General features: G+C 38.3%; 1 protein-coding gene and 1 non-coding gene across 2 annotated transcripts; both read right to left on the bottom strand.

Annotated features, from left to right (window-relative positions):
- Position 1: 1 nt before the first annotated feature.
- TRNAR-ACG (transfer RNA arginine (anticodon ACG)) lies at positions 2-74 on the bottom strand. Its single transcript has one exon. It is a non-coding gene; the product is annotated as a tRNA-Arg (tRNA).
- Positions 75-14,064: 13,990 nt separating this feature from the next.
- LOC149021512 (growth-regulating factor 1-like) lies at positions 14,065-16,323 on the bottom strand. The gene is made up of 4 exons (XM_089147134.1): positions 15,740-16,323; positions 15,131-15,593; positions 14,564-15,018; positions 14,065-14,474 (listed from the first exon to the last, which is right to left on the bottom strand). Exons 1-4 carry the CDS (start codon positions 15,912-15,914, stop codon positions 14,467-14,469), a joined length of 1,101 nt encoding a protein of 366 aa, XP_089003260.1. The 5' UTR covers positions 15,915-16,323; the 3' UTR covers positions 14,065-14,466.
- Positions 16,324-19,912: the final 3,589 nt, after the last annotated feature.

Raw genomic sequence — 19,912 nt, 5'->3', positions numbered from 1 at the left:
TCGACTCCACTGGGGATCGAACCCAGAATCTCTGGTTCCGTAGACCAGCGCCTTATCCATTGGGCCATGGAGTCATTAGGATGCTCAATAAACCTCTGTTAAGTTTTTTTTTCAATAAACATTAGAATTAAAGTACAACTCTCCCCTAATCATTTCGACCAAATAAAATCATAGGAAATCCTCTAATCAGAAAAGGAAAATGTCATAGGAATACGCTGCGAACTTTGGAGGAGCAACGACGAAGATCTAACCAAAGTTCGCAGTGACAAAGATATAACCTTGTAGAAGTGTGCTCAAACTCTCACAATATTGTTCAAATTTTAAATTATGTAGGGCAGTGTCAATCGTATGCATTAGATGTGATGGAGGACATATTGGCTTTTTTAAGCGATTTCTTCCAATGTCAAGCGGTGTGCCATGTCTGTGAAACGAAGCGATGTGTTGACTCCTTGATCGGCTTGTCCCAGTGCCCCATGAGTTGGATCTAGACTTATGCCTCATACTCTTATTTATGAAGAAGCACATAAGAGATGCTTTTTAATGTAAATTCTAATGTAAGTTTCCTCATATCATACTATTATCTATAAGTTCGTACTTTCAAAAATAAAAAATCTTTTATTAGACGCATTTATCTCTTTTTTTAGCAAAAAGACTTCTTATAAAACTATTGAGAATTTTTTTGTTAATTATTTTGTAGAGTAAATTTGTCAATTTACTGTTTTTACAAATTTATCATAAGTCCATATTTTCCTAATTATTTTTGTTCTTATATAACAATTAGAAATCAAGTAATTTATTTGTTCTTTAGGGCAAAAATGTCTTCATATGCCTGCTCACTCGTTTAGGGATTCCCTTGATCTCGTAATCGCTATCCATTCATATTCGTTGTTCCCTTTACAAACATGTACTCTTCTTGGTTGCTTATGTTGTTCTTCTTCTCTTGCTTTTTTCTTTTATTTCGTTGTCAATATTGATTTGATTTAGAAAATCACAACATGCTAACCCCGAAGTGAGATCGAAAGGTTGAAGATGTCTCATCCTCTCTTGTGTTTACTCTGATTTCTACAGCTCTGATAAAGGTATTTTGTTGTGTGCAAAACATATTCTATCTTCTTTTAAATATGTGTTGTTTATGTGAACCATTTTCACTCAAGAATGGAGCCCTCTTTTTCTTTTCTTTTTTTCTTCTTCCTTTGCTTTGTCTTGTTTGCTACTATGAGAACTCAAGAAGTGCATAACGATGTTTTCTTCTTCATCTACGGTTAGAGTTGATAAGGTGACTGGCGATCATCTTAATGGTCCTGACTGGACTATGAACATGGAAATATAAGATTTTATCAATATTGTCACTAGTAAATAGAGTTTCGACCATCCTCTGATGCTGTAGAAACTGAAAATCAGAATTGTTGTTATTATCTTCTATTGATGAGAAAATTTCACTACGCAACATCGAAGTGAGATATTTTTTTCCTTTTTGGTAGGAACCCCCGCAATGAGATTAGAAGGTTGAAGACATTTCATTTTCTCTAGTGCTTACTCTAGATTTCTAGAGCTCTAGTAAAGGTATTTCGTCAAGAGCAAGATTAGTTTTCACGCTCTCAAGTGGGCTCTCGATTGATTAACTTGATTGGTTATTGTGCTAATAGAGACCATCGCCTCCTGGTTTAAGAGTACATGCGGTTGGTGACATTGGTGGATCATTTGCATGGTTAGGATTTTTTCCATTTATATGTGGGCGGGTGGGTGTTTAAATCTTTAATGTATACATTAATTTTTGCTAAATAGCCTTATCAAATTTTTGGAAAAGCATTTAGAGTGTCTTGAGTTTATAATGTTTTTCCTTAATATAATTTGCAAAAGTAGGATTTGGTCGAGCATTACTTTTTGGCATTGGTTACTCAGTCATCTTGAAAGCATTGATAGGGCTTCTATAAAGTATTGTAATGCTTATATCAATACATTGCAATATTGTCATTGGTACTTAACGATAAATCACAAGCAGCTTCAACCAACCAAGCAAGATTGTTTGATGCAATTTTGCAAGATTATGCACAAAGGGCTTTCAATAAGCCACATATTGGATTTTTGTATGATGGAAATGTCCTATTGAATTTTTGTTGAAATGAATAGTTGTGTTAACTCATTGTGAGTTATACACCATTATTTATATAACCAATAGAAAGCATACACTTAAGGGCAAATATGGTATACAAGAATAATATAAAATACAAAATATACCATTCCCTAACACCGTCTTGCAAAGTCAAGGGTCTAGCAAGAAGCTTGACTTTGGACCGAAGAGAGTGAAAATGGGTGGAGGAGAGACCATTTGTAAGAATATCAACCAACTAATCCGTGGTGGAAATAAAGTGAACGACAAGATCCACTTAGCCACCTTGTCGCACACAAAATGAAAATCAACCTCATTGTGCTTTATGCGAGCATGAATAACGGGGTTGGCTGTCAAATAGGTAGCACCAATGTTGTCACACCACAAAGTAAGAGGTGCAGTTTGAGAAATACGTAACTCAACGAATAAAGATTGAATCCATGTAAGCTCAGTAGTAGCAAGGGCAAGGGCCTGATACTCACTCTCAGTACTTGAGCATGCAACATTAGTTTGTTTGCGAAACTGCCAAGAGACCAAGTTGTCACCCAAGATGATAAGATAGCCTCTCTAAGACTTGCAATCTACGAGACATCCAACCCAATCCACATTAGAATAGGTGATAAGAGAACAAGTAGCAAAATGTGTAATATGAAGTCCATAAAGTAGAGTGCCTTTAAGGTAGAGAAGCAACCGCTTAAGAGCAATCCAATGATATCTCCAATGGTGTGGCCAAAAATTGACAAAGCTTGTTAGCAATGAAAGCAGTCTCAAGAAGAGTGAGAGTCACATATTGCAAAGCACCAACAAAACTCTAATATAAAGGCGGATCAAGGATAGGTTTCTCCCCTTCATGTGTTAACTTCGTAGATGAAGCAATAGGAGTAGAGACAGGCTTTGCATCAGACAGTCCAACCCATTGCAATAACTCACTGATATAATGTTGTTGAGACAACAATAAGCCGGTAGGAAGATGGATAAGTTCCACGCCCAAAAAGAATCTGGCTATACCAAGATCCTTCAATGCAAACTCCAAAGAAAGAGCGCATAGGAGAGCATCAATTATAGGAGAAGAAGGCCCCGTGATCAATATGTCATCAACATATATCAAAATGTAGAGTGGTCCTCGAGGGCCATGTAAGTAAAATAAGGAGGAATTGGTTTTGGAACCAGTGAACCCAAGTTGAAGTATAAAGGAACTAAGGCGTTGAAACCACGCCCTAGGTGCCTATTTGAGACCACATAGAGAACGCTGAAATTTACAAACATGTGTTGGAAATTTGGAGTCTATAATATTATAACCAGGAGGCTACTACATATAAACTTCCTCTGATAAATTGCCATAAAGGAAAGCATTATTAACATCAAGTTGTCAAATAGACCACTTGGACAAAACCTCCAGAGAAAGGACGATCCGAATGGTAGTAGATTTAACAATAGGGCTAAAAGTCTCCTCATAATCCAAACCATATTCTTGGGTATAGCCCTTTGCCACAAGGCATGCCTTATGACGCTTAATCGTCCCATCAGATCGACGTTTGATGCAGAACAACCATTTACAACCAATAATACGTCGATTAGGAGGCGGTGAAGCAAGGACCCAAGTACGATTAGAAACCAATGCATTGAATTCGTTATCCAAGAAATTGCGCCAAATAGAGTGCTTAGATGCTTGAGAATAACATACAGGCTCTATGGCAGCAGGTTCGTTAGCAAGAAGAGCAAGTGGAAATGGATAACAAGTTGCATAGTAATTATTAGGGACCTGAGGTACACGTGTGCCATCCAAAGATTGTGTGATCATCTAATGGGTGCGATGAGTACTAAGGCATCGTTGTTGGAGAACAAGAGGGCAAAGCATCAGGCATAGCAAGCCCAAGACACACAACATTACCCAAGCCAATAGCATCATATGGTGAAAGTCTAACAAATGATTGAGCATTAGAGGAAGCATAAGAAGATTCAACCATTTGTGGTAAAGCATCATTATCTGACTGTGGGCCAAGCAACACATCCAAAGGATGTTCAGTAGAAGAAATATTTAAATCCACTAAAAGAGGCTCATCACAAGAATTATTTAAATCCATTCATGGAGGCTCATCACGAGAAATATGTAAATCTACTAAAAAAGGTCTAGCATCTAAGTCACGTGTATGTGTACACAATGGAGTGCTTCCAACAGGTTGGCAACCCTTTTTGCAAAAAGGACCCTGGTAGCTAATGGGAGAGCTATCCACAACAACTCCAGAATGTTCATGACAACAATCATTAGGCATAACTGTTGGAAGCAGACCATTAGTAGTAGCAAAAGCATAAAAAACAGGCTTAGAAAAATCATTAATAGTCCGTGTTATAGTTCGAGGTACAGATAAAGCATTTTGAATTATACAATGTTGTATCACTAAGTAAATGTGGAGAACCAACAATAGAATTTCTTGGAGGAACGGGAATTGCACAAGGCACCGGCAGAGCTTTATTGTGTTGATGTGAAGATGACGCCAAATAGTAGTAGTATTGCTGTTGAGACCAATAGTAAACTTGTGTTTGTATGGAAATAATCACTCATCAAAGATAACATGACGTGACAATTGTCTTCCTGGTAAGAGGATTAAAACATTTGTAGCCATGGTGGTTGAGGCTATAACCCGTAAAAATATGAGGAGCTTATCTAAATTATATTTTATGAGATTGAAAGGGCATAGGTAGGGATAACAATGGCACCCAAACACTTTGAGAAAATTATAGTCAGACCATTGTCCAAAAAGTCTATGATATGGAGAGTCAAAGTTCAAAATAGAAGAAGATAATCGATTCATGATATAAACAACAGCATGGAAAGCATCACTCCAAAAAGTAAAAGGCAACCCAGATTCAGCAAGAAGAACCAACTCCATGTCAACTATTTGTCGATGTGTGCGTTCTACCTTTCTATTTTGCTCAGAAGTTTTAGGGCATGAACGTCTATAAGCAATTCCACGGATTGTAACAATTGAGAAAACTTGAAACTCCCACCCTAGTCACTTTGGAAAGACTTAATGGACGTAGAAAACTAGTTTTCAACAAGAGATTTGAACACTTGAAAAGACTTAATAGCATCAGATTTATTGGAAAGAATATAAAGCTATGTAAATATAGTGAAATCATCCACAAAGAAGATATAATACCGACTCGCATTGCTAAAGACAATATGGGAAGGACCCCACAAGTTTGAGTATATAAGTTGTAAGGGGGCTGTAGTTTTGGAAACATTGGAAGAAAATGGGAGTTTGTGAGATTTAGCTAACTGACGGGAAGAACAAATAGTAGAAGATCTAGTGGTATTACAAGGTAATTGAAAAAGAGAAAATAATGTGATGAATAGTAGAAAATGCCACATGACCAAGCCTAAGGTGCCAGAGATTAACAAAAGAGGAAAGTGCAGAATAAGCAACAACACCCTGCAATACAAGGCTGTAGCAGTGGAAAAGAATACACTCCATTGTCAATTGGACCTGTCAGTAGTGTATGCCTTGAGTATTGTTCCTTAATTTTGAAGCAATCATGGTGAAATTCAAAAAATACAACATTGTCAGAGACAAATTTGCTTACAGAAAGCAAGTATGTGAAGCAGAAAGGACATGAAGAACTTTAGATTTGTACACATTATTACAAGAGTCAAGAATAGAATTGCCAATATGTTTAATGGACAAACCTGAACCATCTCCAATATGAATTGAATCACCATCGGAATACTCCACAAGTTGAGAGATATTATGCAGATTTGGAGTGATGTGGTGCAATGCACTAGAGTTCAGTAACCATCTAGAGTTGGAAATATTTGCAAAAGCAGCATGAGCTTGAGGAATGTTCCTTTGATAGCAAAAATTGGTTGTGTGTCCATATTTGTCACAAATTTGACAATGAAAAACACCACAGCCATTACGAGCATCTCTACCAGAACCACGAGAATAACCAGAGCCTCACCCAATAGGACGGACAAAAGATTGACGAGGTTCATAAGAAACTCTATGAGTAGAAAAATCAGCATGTCTTGGAGTAGCAGAAACAAAGGATTGAGCCACTTGAGCACTCACATTAGAAATATCTTGTAAGGCATTCATATATCCGATCTCTTCACACATCAAAAGTCCATGAAGATCTGCCACTGTCACCGGATTTTCACGAGTCGTGATCACCGTTACAAACGATTGATTTTCATAACCAAGACCACCAAGAATGTAACACCATCTCATAATCAAAAGCTGGTTGAGAAGCAAGGGAAAGAGCATCAACAAGTTGTTTTACATAGAGTAGATATGTAGCAACCATATTCGATCCTTTCTTTATACTGTGAAGCTGAAGTCGCAGTTGCATGATGCGGGCCTGAGAGGACGACACATAAACAGAAGATAACGCAGTCCAAACTCCCAAATATGTGGAGATGTTGACAACCAGAGAATGCACAAACTCAGTTAAGGACATAAGTATCCAGCTCAAGAGCATTTCATCATGCTTTTGCCAAACAAAATAGGCCGAATTAGGTGCCGAGGGGTAGCCAGAGGATCAAGAAATGACAAGGGACAAACATTGGTTCTATTAATAAAACCCATCAATCTGGTAGATTTCAGAAGACGGATGAACTAAGACCTCCAGATGAGATAATTCGTCGATGATAACTTGACAGGGAAATAATGATGCGCATTTGAAATTGACAGAGACAAAGAAGCATTAGGAAATGAAGTCTCGACAATAGGAGTAGAGGTTGAAGAATTGTACACCATATGAGTAGAAGAAAGTGATAAAATGAAGATGCACAAATCCAAGAAACAGATAACCATAAATCCACAAAAAATTGCCACAAATTCAAGAAAGCCTGCTAAAATCCAAGAAACGCTTATAGCTTGAACAAGATCCAATAATTCCACAGATCTCGTGCAGAAATCACAAAAACTCATGTGCAAAGGCACACACAGGCAGATCTTCAAACAAGATCCACGAAGCATCAAAGAACCAAGATCTACAGCCGAAGAACACGCAAAAGAAGAAACAATCAAAACAACCAAACAACTTCTCAACAATAAAAGAACACTCAGACGAACCAGACAAAAATGTATAGAAGAATCACTAAGAGTCAGAGAAGAAGTGAAGAAGAAAGCTAGAAACCTAACTCGAAGAGAGAACTCTCAAGATAGAGTACGAGCAAACCAGGAACAAAGGCGAATGATACCATGTTGAAATGAATAATCATGTTAACTCATTGTGAGTTATACACCTTTATTTATATAATCAATAGGAGGTGTACCCTTAAGGGTAAATATGCTATTCCCTAACAAATTTAACCAACATTACAATTTATGCGATTTGATCATGAGAGATTGAAGTGGAAGCTTGAGAAAGAGAGGCATTAAGCCATTAAGAACTTGAGTTTTTAATTAATTTTTCTTTCTTATTATAAATATATATTTTTTAATTTCTTTTCTCTCCCTTATATTGCCACGTGCTAGTATTAATACATGAATGCCATTCTGCCTTGATCTAAAAAAAAAAAAAAAAAACCGTAGCAAACCCTGGAAAACTTCGGATTCCAAGTAATGCTTCCAAGCCATTGGCCCATTGTATTAGAGAGAGAGAGAGGAAACGGGAAACCTGAATTCATAACGAAAATTTTTGCCAATGATCATGATCGTGATCTTGACAAATAAGTCAGATAAAAAGTTAAAAACACGACGCGTCTTGGCTGATCTCTCTCTCATCCATTTTCGGCAACTGTCGCTGGCTGCCGCGGATCAGATTCTTCAACCCAGCGCTCGCTCTCGTTTTCTCTCTGTTCCTGTTCTCTCTGATGTTCTTATGAGACGAACAAAAGAAAACCAGTCAAAGAGCAGTAGAGGCATTTTCATGGGTTCCCATCCATCCATCCATTTATCTCAGAAAAAAAAGTTGATTGTCTTTTTTTGAGAAGAAGATAGGGAGAGTTGTCGTCGATAACCCTTGAAGCAGTGAAGTCATTTCCAGCTCCTCTGCACAAGAACTTGGGAAGAACACCTCTCTACTCTCTAGACTCACAAAATCGTCATTAAATGAAACCCCGAGATTCTCCACCTTGAGAAGAACACCTCTCTACTCTTCACAAGATGATTGTATCTGCTTGACGCCCAAAACCCAACTGCTCCCACTCCATTAATCTGGGTTCTCGTTCTTGGTTGCCCTTTTCTTCTTCTTCTTCTTCATGGAAAGACCATTGCTGACATTAATCTGTGTGTTCTTGGAGATTATTGGATCTTTTTCTCAGGATCCTAACATTTTTTCGAGTGTGCCGGTCCATCCTCCTCCGCTACTATCACCGCCCCCACCGCCGCCCCCACCGCCACCCCCTCCTCCATTGTCACCGCCGCCACCGCCACCTCAACGGTCAGCCCCACGGCCTCCACCACCACCACAGCCGAGAGTCTCCCGTGGAGGGCACAACTCCACCAATGGCGTAGGTGCAAGTTCTACAGGTTCTAGGTCTAAGCCTCCACGACCCCCGCGTCGCCCTCGGCCTCCTCAACGCAATCGGCGGCAACCAAATGGGAATCGTCAGATTAAAAAGACCCATGTTCAGAAGATCAATCTGGGGAAGAAGATAGGGCTGTTTTTTGCTGGGATCGCCACAATATTGCAGATCGCCGTCGTGGGTTTCCTAGTTATTAAGAGACGGGAGATTTCAAAGATCAAGGGTACATTTTGACACTTCAAATCTCTCGATTGGTTTGCGAGTATCCAAGTTCCGATCTCTCTCTCGCTTTCGCCTCCTTGGTGGGAGTGGGACAGTGTCGAATTGCAGAGGCATTTGAGTTTTGATCCATTCATTGTGAAGAATATGTAAACGAGCGTTCTGTAAATTGGTAAAATATTTGAGCAATTTTTTCTCCTCTTTATTCTTAATCTCTTTTCCTTTCCTCCCCAAACATTTTTTTTCACTTTCTGGCAATCCAAGCACAACAGAGATTTCTATTTTCTTCAGGTCTCTTTGCAATTTTAAACTTTGAATGTTTCTTTTTTGGTAAAACTTTTAATGTTTCCTTGCTCACCATTTACGTGGGTATTAATTCTATTAGGAACCATGTTAGCGAATATCCATATTAGCGTTAATCTTTCTTCATGCAAGTCATTAATACCTTCTCTGGAATAAAATTCTTCAGTCCGTTTGAGATAAGTTCTTAGGATTCTGAAAATGAAAAATCTGGCAGAGAGCAATAGATAGAATGTAGCTTTGATTGGGGACAAAGAAATGTACATCACAGTAATGATGATTCGCAAATTGATCCATCATCTGCTTAAAAAGATTACCATCACTTTATTAGCCAGTTTTTGCATCGTCTTTGTTGTAAGTTTCTATCGTATGCGGTTGCTAATTGAATGCCTGATTTGCGTCTTCTCTGTTGTGAGTTCTGTCAAATGCGGTTGCTAAATTGCATGCCTTCCTGTCATAGACATGAAAACTGTGCGTGTCATTAATCATTATCACCTTTCTAACTGTCAGCTTTCCCATGCATTAAAATAGTCTGTGAATTTCTTTTATAACTAACCTGCTTTACTTCTTTTGCATTTCTCTTAAATATGTTTCCATCTTTATATGCGAAATGTCTTCAAATTTCACTTAGTATTTCAAATTATCAAGTTCATTTGTATGGCATTAATTCTAAAAGCTGTAGTGTTGGTTGTGTTGTTTCATCCTGATGGTTATTTCATTTGTTAAGGGAAATCTTGTAAGATTGTAGTTCTGTTCGTTTGCTAAAAAGTTATTCCTGGATTTAAACCACCAAGTATTAACTATTATATATGGAGATATAGTACGAGAACTAATGAATTATACACTCTTTCCCCTTGGCAGGAAGTTAAGTCCTTGAAGTACTATAAGACATTTTTAACAGATAGATCCAGCTGATTTAATCAATACATAACTGATTGCATTTAGTTAACTGATTTAGGATCGGGCTTACATCGGATTGCCTCTGTGCCCTTCAGTTCCAAGTAACCATGTTGTGAACAGGTCAACTCATTGCCACCAACTGAGCTGATGGAAGTATTGTGTGTGTACATAATCATTGATAACAGAAGCAAGAAGAGAATTGGACCTTTATTAATTGAAGTTTTGGATCCTAGATGGATCGTTGGAGGCCCACATACTCGAGATTGAGTTTGGATCAAATTCAGTTCAAGTCTGATAAGTTCACAGCCTTAGTTACGGAATGTTGTAATTTTGGTCAACAATCACTGTAAGTGATCAAGGCCTTTATTATGGCTCTCTCACTCTCTTGCACGCTAATTTTGGTTTGCTTGAAATTCGGGATTCTGAAATAGGTTTTCCTAGTTTGACTCCTCCTCAAGGGTGTAGAAACTGGAGATATCTTGAATAAACATGTTTTTTGTGCAGCTTTCAAGTAATAGTTATGGTGTCAATCTTTTAATAGACATTAATTGGCAGTTATAAAGAGTATGCTTGATGTGGTACATCTAGTTTCTTTCTATCAGAGGTTATGATATTCTGGCCAGTTGGCTCTAAATCATAATCAGTTGGCATTCCTCCCAGGGTTTTACTCTTCATTGGCCTGGGAAGATGTTTTGATCAGCCCAAAATCAGTTGTCGATGTTGAACAAGTGACATTAGATTCTAAACTGGATGTTGGTTCTAGAGGTTTGAAGACTAGGTTTCAACCTTCAAGAAATTAAGATTAAGGTTTTCATAAGTAAAAGGGGGGTAGGGTTAGAAGAACAGTAGAATGAACTTCAGAGTAATTACTTCTCATTAACGAATAAGTGCAGAGGCTGGTGAAACTATAGACTAGAAGGAAGAAGTGATTAGGTTTGAATTGCAGTAAAAAATTTTTCAGTGTTAATCAATTAAGAAAATTGTCGAAGGGTTTCGAAAGATTCAAAGGAACCACTTTAGTATTGATACTAGCGTTTTGTTTGCACTGGATGGAGGCTGTATGGTAATGCACTGGTTTGGTTAAGGGAAAAAATGGATCAAACTAATAATTCATTGAAATTAATTGAACAAGGAAAAGTTAGTGCTATTAAGAAGTATTAAATATGAGAAGGATAAAATAAAAAGCAAATCCCATTGTTTTTTGTTGTTGCTTAGGATGCCTAACTCACTATGCTGTGATCTGTTGGACCAAGGGATGGCCTCATCTCGTGTTGATCACCTGTGACCCATTTTTGCTTAGATAAGTTTACTCCTGGCCTACAATATTGGCTCTGTTCAGACTTCAGACTTCTCCCGGTTCAGTGATGGAGTGATATTCATATCTCACTATTTGGATGCCATACATAGCTGACCTAATATGGTTTCACTCATTCAGGGCCTAATAGGATTTTTAATGTGTTTATGTGCCCCAGTCTTAGAAGGTGGAAATATTCTACCTTCCGAAGTAGCTAAGTGAAAGTGGCAGGTGTGGCAGGCTTATAGAGTAGACGGTCCTTTGGTTCTGCTGGGTGAGACAAGAAATTGTAAAGATTTATTAGTCAACCACAGGTGAATATATCCTGTACCCAATATACTGCAGAAAGGGTAAGTTTTGCGGAGGAGAAAAGTACAAGGAAAAGGGGAAGAAGATAGTCCTTCACTTTTAGTTATATGTTCAATCTTTGGATTGATTGGTTCTTTTTGCCTGATACACACTTCAGCTGTGACTTAAATTTCTGGCTCATTTAGGTGTGGTGCTCTGCTCTTTTGGATATTAGGCAGGTAATGCATCTGCTCCAACAAGCTCAATGCCCGATCTACACAAATGTCACCCTAGGACGGGATAATGGATGTAAAGCAACATCATCAGGAGTAATTCTGTGTCATATTATTAGATAATTCCCTTTCATCATTCTAAAGATATCTATTTCTTCCTGGTGCTACTTCATCTGTGATCCGCTTGTGCCTTTAGTAATTTATTTTAAGGTTTGCAGCTCACTTGTATATTCACATTCATTTATCACATTTAAGGGCATTGCTGTGTGCAAGGTATGAAGCTTGGGCTGCCATCATAAAGACTTGTTTGAGCATGAGGTGCTCACTTAGTGCCAAGTAAGCCAAAGGTTAGGACTGACTTACACCACCTTCCTGTCACATGGAAAATGTGGAACTTGCACTGGGTTAAGGTCCGTTACATCTGTTTTATCACATTTTATGTGTATTGTGATTCAGAAGTGCACTTATTATTCACATGGTTGCACTTGATAATGTGAAAAATCTCTTCTCCATGGCTCTACTACATTTGAAATCGTCTGAAGGTAGGGGTGATGCGTCCTTATTTAGATTGTGACCATGAAGTAAATGTATTCCACCAACTTCATCCCTTGTAATTAGATCAATAAAACTTCAGGTTACAATAAGAGTAAATTATCCATCGCCAGACAGCAGAGCAGAAGCACCTTAATGTGAACTGGGACTCTCTACAATTGGCAAATAGAACCTGCACACACTCACAATTTAATTGTGTGGAGTTGGTTGAAAGTGGATTTTTAATTTCACAACTTGTTCTGCTAGTACTAAATGATGGAAGAGCGTTGCAGAAACAAGGCTGTACTTGTGCAGGACTCCTGTCGACCACACTAGCAGTGAAATAAAACAGAGGGGAGCTGCCTCTTTTGCTTTACAAGTACTTACAAATGACAAGAGGATCTGTTGCACTTGTCTTCTGCCTGATAACATACTCCCTCAGAAGCATGGCCAGAAGAAGCTACATTTTTCTCTCATCCTGGCATCCTATTTGGCATCTTTTACTGGTTAGTTTTCAAGTTGAGAATGTGGATTTTGGCACCTGAGAACTGAAAATAAGAAAAAACAGTAAAACGTTTGTAAAGAGTGTATCTTGAAAGATCTGGATCTGGAGTTGGACCACTGAAAATGCCAAGGGAAATGAATAGTAGATGGCTGAGTGACCCATGTGATTGAAGCAGGGGCCTGCATTTCACATGTATCCAAATGGTATCTATCTCCTTTACTCTTTCTCTGAAATTGGAATTCGAACTGATTCTGTCAAATGATGAAAATAAATAAACTATAGAAGTGTTGCAAAGCGAATTAAGATTATGTAATAACCCATAAATTTATAAAGCCCATTCATTTTCCCAGACTTGTCTAGTAAGAATGTTCATTTGTAGATATCTACAGTGTAGAGAAGTATAGATACTGGATTCACTGTTTAAGTAATTCGCCATATCAGTTGCCAGAGATTTTATACTTATATATATATATATATTTTTTGGTAAACAAGAGGGGATGCAGTAGCAGCGACCTAGCTCCCCCGTTATGCAATGTTTAGACTTGTGCACTACCCCGGAAGGCCTAGTATAGTCCACAAAAGTCGGTAACACTCATGCCAAGGTCAAAGAGCACACAATTGTCCAATGCAAAAAAAAACAAAGGAGCATATGGGATTTGAACTTGGGACATGAAGTTCCTCTTATACTTATATACAGATTACTCACCAGAAGCCTTAATATCTTTGAAGTTAAATTCAGAAGATCTGGAACATAACTGATACGACTTTTACTTAAGCATGATTGGACTACTTCCTCTGAGGTTCATAAAGTTCCATTTTTTTTAGGAAAACCTTTTCAATGTTTCTATTAAAATCTTCAGATCCATATTTTTCGGGTTCTATCTGATTCTAGGTTTATAAACCTTGCTGCCAGGAGATACAAGACTTTAGGATTGAATCTCTCCTTTACCTTCACCTTCCCAAAAATCAGAAATGCAATCAATTTCATACAAGAAAATAATGACTTCGAAGTAGGGCGATGATTTTTTTTCCTGTGAACCCAGTATAATAAATCCTGTTGAAGATGGTACAGTTCCATTGAATGGTAAATGGCAGGCCATCACAACACGCCATTAGCTCGAAACAAAATATAAGTGCGGGGAACAGATTTCCAGATCTCACACTCATTCGCTTTTTAATAATAATAGATAAAGGCATAAATGAGTATATCAGAATTCTTATTCTTTTTCCATTTCTTCAATTAGATTTATGGTAAGTTTGAACAACTGCTAATGAGTTTCCAATTCCATTAACGACAGTCAAGGGTAGAAGCCACCTCTAAATTTTCAAGAACACATTAAACACGACAACAACCAAATCTCTTCTCCAACTCCCAAAGATTCGATAAGTTTATAAGTAATAAACAAGTAATGAAAGGTAATATGAAAAAAGAATCATATTTAACATAAACAACGCACCCGTAAACAGAGAAATCACACACCATTGTAAAAGAAAAAGGGAATCCTCCTGGTTCCTGTTTCTCATTGTTCAGTAACACGACTAAACAGAAAAGAGCAGAGCAGATTTGCAGCAACAACTTCTCTTAAACCATCGAAGACCACCACTTTTGACTGTTCAACCATCTGTAGAAAGAGAAAAGAAACGTGTGGGTTTGAACAGTATAAACCAAAAGCATATTTTGAATGAGAATCATATTGAAACAAATAGTAACCATTCTGGGATCGAGAATTGGACCCTGAGAGGTCAGGAGATGGCATTGGAATGGACATCGAGAGCTGGGTTGTGGAGTAATCCCTGTTCTTCGGCGGCCACTCGTCGAAAAAAGGAAGCAGCGGTTGTTGTGGTACTTCTTCCCTCTCCACCTTCATTTGTCTTTCAGATTTGATGTCGGTACCCAAAACAAAGCAGTGTTGCTCTTCATTCTGCCGCTCTTCTTGTTGTTTAGAAATGGAATTGAAGTTCTGCAACTGCAACTGAGTGTACTCACCTTGCAAAGCAGAACAACTCTTCTGTTTTGATTGAGATACAGAGGAGTTCACCCTTGGAGGCGTCAACTGCCATGAATTATCAAAGAGAGACTCATGGACATTCCTGACAGTCCCTGAAGTTTCAGAGAAGAAGGCAATCTCATCCACATCGCCCTTCACCCCATGTGGGTACCTGCTTCTTCACACAACCACACCATCTTTGTGATCAGAAGGGGGGAAAGAGAAAAAAGAAGCACACAAAAAATTAAAAATTAAAATATAAAAATGAAAAACCCTTCTTTCACACAGACCTGTAATCTTTATCGGCATGAGAGTAAGATCCACTGTCCAAAAGCAGAGGGGTGTTGCTGTTTTGGGGTGAGAAACCAATACCTGAAGGTTTAGAAGAAGAGTGAGGATAAAGGAAGGGATAAAGTGAGGAATTGTAGTAAGGATGGTGGTGGTGATGAGTTTCAGGTGCAACTGGTGATGAAAGCGAGGAAAGGGAATAAGGACTCGTGGTTGAGGTGATTTTGGTGGGAATGATTGTCGACTGGTTTCTAGTGATTGATGACATGGGTGTTGAAGGGTTTGATGAAATAACTTCCACAGGCTTTCTTGAACGGTTTCTGCCTCTGTGCATGTGTCTCTCGCAGTACTTAGAATCCGGGTAAGCTTCCTTCGAGCACCTCCATTTCTTCCCATCTGTTCTTCTGCACCTCCCAGGTTCTGGGTCCGTTTTCCTGCCAAAACCCATCTGGAAACAACTCCATACTGCAATCACAGTTACCCAGATCCCATTTCTTAATTTTTCTCAAACAGCAAATAGAAAAATGAGGTAAAAATAAACAGGCACAACAGTCAAGAACGACCCAAAAGAAAGAAAAAAAAATGGCGGAAAATAAAACTTATTTACTTACTGGGTTCATGGGGAAAGAGCCTTGGTGAGAGTGTAGACTCCAGGCTTCTTTTGATAGGGAAGATGAGATCAGGTGGAATGGGTACCCCAGACACCATATACTTGAATATGAGAGCTTGATGTTCAAGCTCTTGCCACTGAGATGTAGTGAAAGGAGACGCATGCCTAGCGTTCATTGTAAAGAGGCAAGAACGAAACAAATTCCTTAGGCAGAAGGAACAAAGACTTCAGACTCCAGACTCCAGAGACAGAGAAAGCGAGCTTAAGCTGGTTGATGTTATGAAAGGTTTGACTGAACAAAACCAGAGAAGCGAACAAAGTGAGATATGAAAGAGAACAGAACAGAGAAGAGGTAGAAAGATAGTTCTGTGGGGAGGGTTGGTTTGGGGGCCGTGGGGGAGTCAGATTTATTAGTTTATTCAGTCTATTTGTTGCAGAATCTTCTGTGCATGGATAAACTAATGGCTCTGATGATACTACTGCCACCACTCCTGACTCTGCTCTTATTATGACTGCACCTCTGTTGCTTCTGTTTCTGCTCTGATGCCTTTGTTGCTGCTCCTGCTACTCTTGTCTCTGCCTGCCATCTTTACGGAAATTCATAAACAATAGTGGGGTGTGAGGGAAAGGAGATAAAAGAGACATGACCGAAAGACTTGAAAAATATTAAAAGAGCTTGGAGTTGGGGAGTTGGGACTGGAGAGAGAGACAGAGTGAAGACTGACAGCTTCAGGTTCACTGATGGAGGATGCCTGAAGCCTACGTCTGAGAAGATTGTACGATTTGCTCTTTACCACTTTTCACTTTTAACTTTCTTTTGTGTTTTTTCTTTTTTCCCTCCTAACCTAAACCTCTCAGTCTCAGACCCTTATCCCACTAGCTCACATCTTCACATTTCGATTTCTGGGAAATCTTTGGTCAGGTGTGCTTTGTTTAATTGTTCTGGTCATCTGCTGTTATCTCTGAGCTTTAGCAGTTTTAGACCAGTTTTAGCTGCACCTGAAACCTGAGATTTGAGAAGACAGAACGCTTCTCTCTCAGGCCTGTCTCAGTGGCTGGCCTCATCTCAGGTTGGGATCCTCTTAGTTCCCAATTCTCTGTTTTGGGATTTTTGGAACATAGGGTCAGTCCATTTTTGAGTCTGGTACAATGTCTGTCAAGCCTATTGTTCACTGCTGTTGCTGCCATTATTCCAATCCAAAGGTTGGGACCCAATAGCAGCTTTGAGCTTTCTGGGTTAGTTTTACTACTGCACAGTGATTCTACTACGACCTATACTAGCCATGTTTGCCGTGTTAGAGCAACTTGAATGAATTATCCTGTGCTGCTTCATGTGTGATGTGTCTTCCTCTCAATAGGCCTCAGTGCATCACAAGGTCTGTGTTATGATTGATTGTCCAAGTACTCTGGAATCTGAATTGGGGAAACTATCGTTTTCATTGAGTAAAACTAGACTAACAAGAACGGGTGAACCTGAGGTAGAGTTTGCCCGATTCCGATTCAAAATCAGTGGAGCAAGATTTCTCAAATCCAATTCCTGCATTTAAAAAACGATTTACTTAAATCTGAGCAGTAAAAGTTGAGTTATTCATTACTTTAATGCTATAATCTCAGAAGATGTTGAACAGGTAAGGAATATATTGCACCAAAGGGCATATGGAGGATTGGATTTTCTGGGTTGGTTTCAATAAATCACTGTACTATAATGTTGCAGGAAAGAGACCGGTGGTGGCAGGTGCAGGTGGTGGTGGTGTTAAAGGAGTTCAGATAGGGAAGTGTGCTCTTGGCACTCACTGCTTCACTGTTCACTTTCTGGCTCAGACACATGGATTCCTTTTTATGGTACCTTTTATTAAACCCAGAACTTTGATTTTACTTCATGGGGTCCCTATCTTGATTGATGAATGCTTTTCTCCTTAATGGGATCATGTTCCCTTGTTAAGATACCAAATAGACACCTGGCTTGTCTTGGGTAGCATCTGAAGGTACTTTACCTGATAAATCTTCTTGACTTCTTGACTGACTTATTACATGCTTCTGGGTTCCTAGGCACTGTTCAGACTCCACTCTCCAGAGGCATCTTTCTCTCCCAGCCAAGAAACTTGAAGCTAGAGGTGATTGGCTGCTGGTTTCCACCACTTACCCACTTCACTTATTTGGCATTCATTATTTCAAATCAAATCTGATTGAAATCAACCATGGATTATCAGATTGATCTGGTCTCAATAATTAAGATTTCTGAGGGTTTTGAAATTAAGGGCACCAGCCTCTTCAAGCTTTCAACAAACTAGTGATTTTGGCTAGCCTCCATTCACTATTTCACCCCAGGGTTCAAAATTCAGAGCCTACTCGACTATGGGACCTTGTGGCGCCTGGTTTTGCTCCAGGCATTTGACTAATGAGACCCTTTCTATTGCTGAGTACTTCCGCATATGTGGAAGAATAGTTCTAGGACCCATTTAATAGTTCACCAATTGTTTTTCTTCGAAAAAAAACCCGAGACAGTTCTGTGCTTTTCTAGGCATTTGATAAAATTTGCTTTTAGAAGTACAAACCATACATGTTTGTGCTTGGTAACAGTTGTTTCTTGAAAAAAAATCAACAAATTGTAAAAAAAATTTATGGAATTTATCATTGTTTTGTCTAGAGTATCAAATTCCATAAATACCCTTATTAAAACTATTTCACCTTAAACCTAGCCGCACTCAATTTTTTGCTCCAAGAAGTAGATGCAATGTCAAGGGTTGTTGCATCGGAAGTGTTTCTCGAAGTAAAAAATTTACATAAACTTCAAATTGATGGTGCAAAAATCATGTGAAACAAAACAATTTTTCCAAATGGTTTTTGATCGATTTTTCTCCTTCTCGAAGCAAGAAACACCGAAATTTGTTTTTTGATGGGTTATCAATCTAGTTTTCATAAACGTTTTATATGAAAACATCAATATCAATATTTTTAGATTAGTTTTTTATGTGTGGGTCTCTTTAGTGGATCATAAATTAATGTTAAGTCTTTTTAGTGTAATATATTACGTGTGAGTTCCAACCGCACTAACGTCGTTAGTTGCCATTAAGTTTATTCAAATTTCAAATCTAGATGGACCAAAATGCCCCTTATGTTATTTGATACATTGGGTTATGATTGAAATGTTCTTTAGCTATTCACAATAGGTAATCAATACATACATGAAATGAGATACCCTTTAACTGTTCACAAAAGATACCCAATACATATATAACACAATGTATTAAATAATATTATGGGTATTTTGGTCCCTTTAGGTTTGATATTTGAATATACTTAACGTTGGTTAATGACGTTAATGTAGTTGAGACCCACGTATAATATATTGCACTAAGGGGACCCAACATTAGTTTATAGTCCACTAAGGGGATCCACACGTAAAAAACTCTTTTAGATAAGAGATTTTGTACATGATCAAAATAGAATGTATGATAGTGTTTGTAATTGTCAGATGAGATTGAAACCGTGTAACATACGTGATCATTTCCATCTAGTGGCCAAAAATATATGTGGGACAGGCTAAAGTTACATTCTTCTCATTTACAAGTAACATGGCTAAAGAATTTCCCGTTCTTTTTTTTTTTCCCGGGTGAGAGAGAGGAGGTGACCCAAACTTCTTTCATCAGAAGAGCAGAAAAAAGCTCAAGACATCATTCTTACAAAGAAAGCCAAGGAGTTGAATGCGACCAAAAAATTAAACACTTAAATTTATGACTATCATTCCGAATCAAAAACTTAGAATGTTTGAGCATTGAAAGCTCGTAGCTTTCCTCAAACCATACAGAAGCCATGAACTTATGATGATAGAAAAACCCTACCCTAACAAAACAACATTACCTAGTTTAAGCAATTTGAGTTATCATGCTCATAGCTTTTCATCAAACCATCAACAGATGCCTGAATTCGATCTTGAGGAATGCAAAGAGACAAAAAATTCACGAGGTAGCAAAACAAGATCATTCACTAGTAACCCATAGGTCTGACCAAAAGTAGGACTTACCATTTCCAAATTTCAAAACAATACAAAGATGATTTGGCATTACATTGTTGATTTATATTGAACCAAAAAAAAAATTGGAGACTTTCCTTAGTGTAATGTGGCTCAAATGTTAAATTTGATATATATTTTTTTCAAATGTAAATTTTGATA

This window comes from Hakea prostrata, chromosome 3 (genome assembly GCF_041222555.1).
Source record: "Hakea prostrata isolate BN-2017 chromosome 3, UWA_Hpros_2, whole genome shotgun sequence".
In the NCBI taxonomy this organism is placed as follows: domain Eukaryota; kingdom Viridiplantae; phylum Streptophyta; class Magnoliopsida; order Proteales; family Proteaceae; genus Hakea; species Hakea prostrata.
The sequence above is the reverse complement of the archived record's forward strand: the minus strand, read 5'-3'. Positions and strand labels throughout refer to the sequence as shown.

Coding starts and splice junctions, on each gene's coding strand:
- LOC149021512 (XM_089147134.1), bottom strand. CDS start 15,914: ATGAACGCTAGGCATGCGTCTCCTTTCACTACATCTCAGTGGCAAGAG. Junction 15,594..15,739: donor GCTCTTTCCCCATGAACCCA/GTAAGTAAATAA, acceptor CTGTGATTGCAG/TATGGAGTTGTTTCCAGATG. Junction 15,019..15,130: donor CATGCCGATAAAGATTACAG/GTCTGTGTGAAA, acceptor GGTTGTGTGAAG/AAGCAGGTACCCACATGGGG.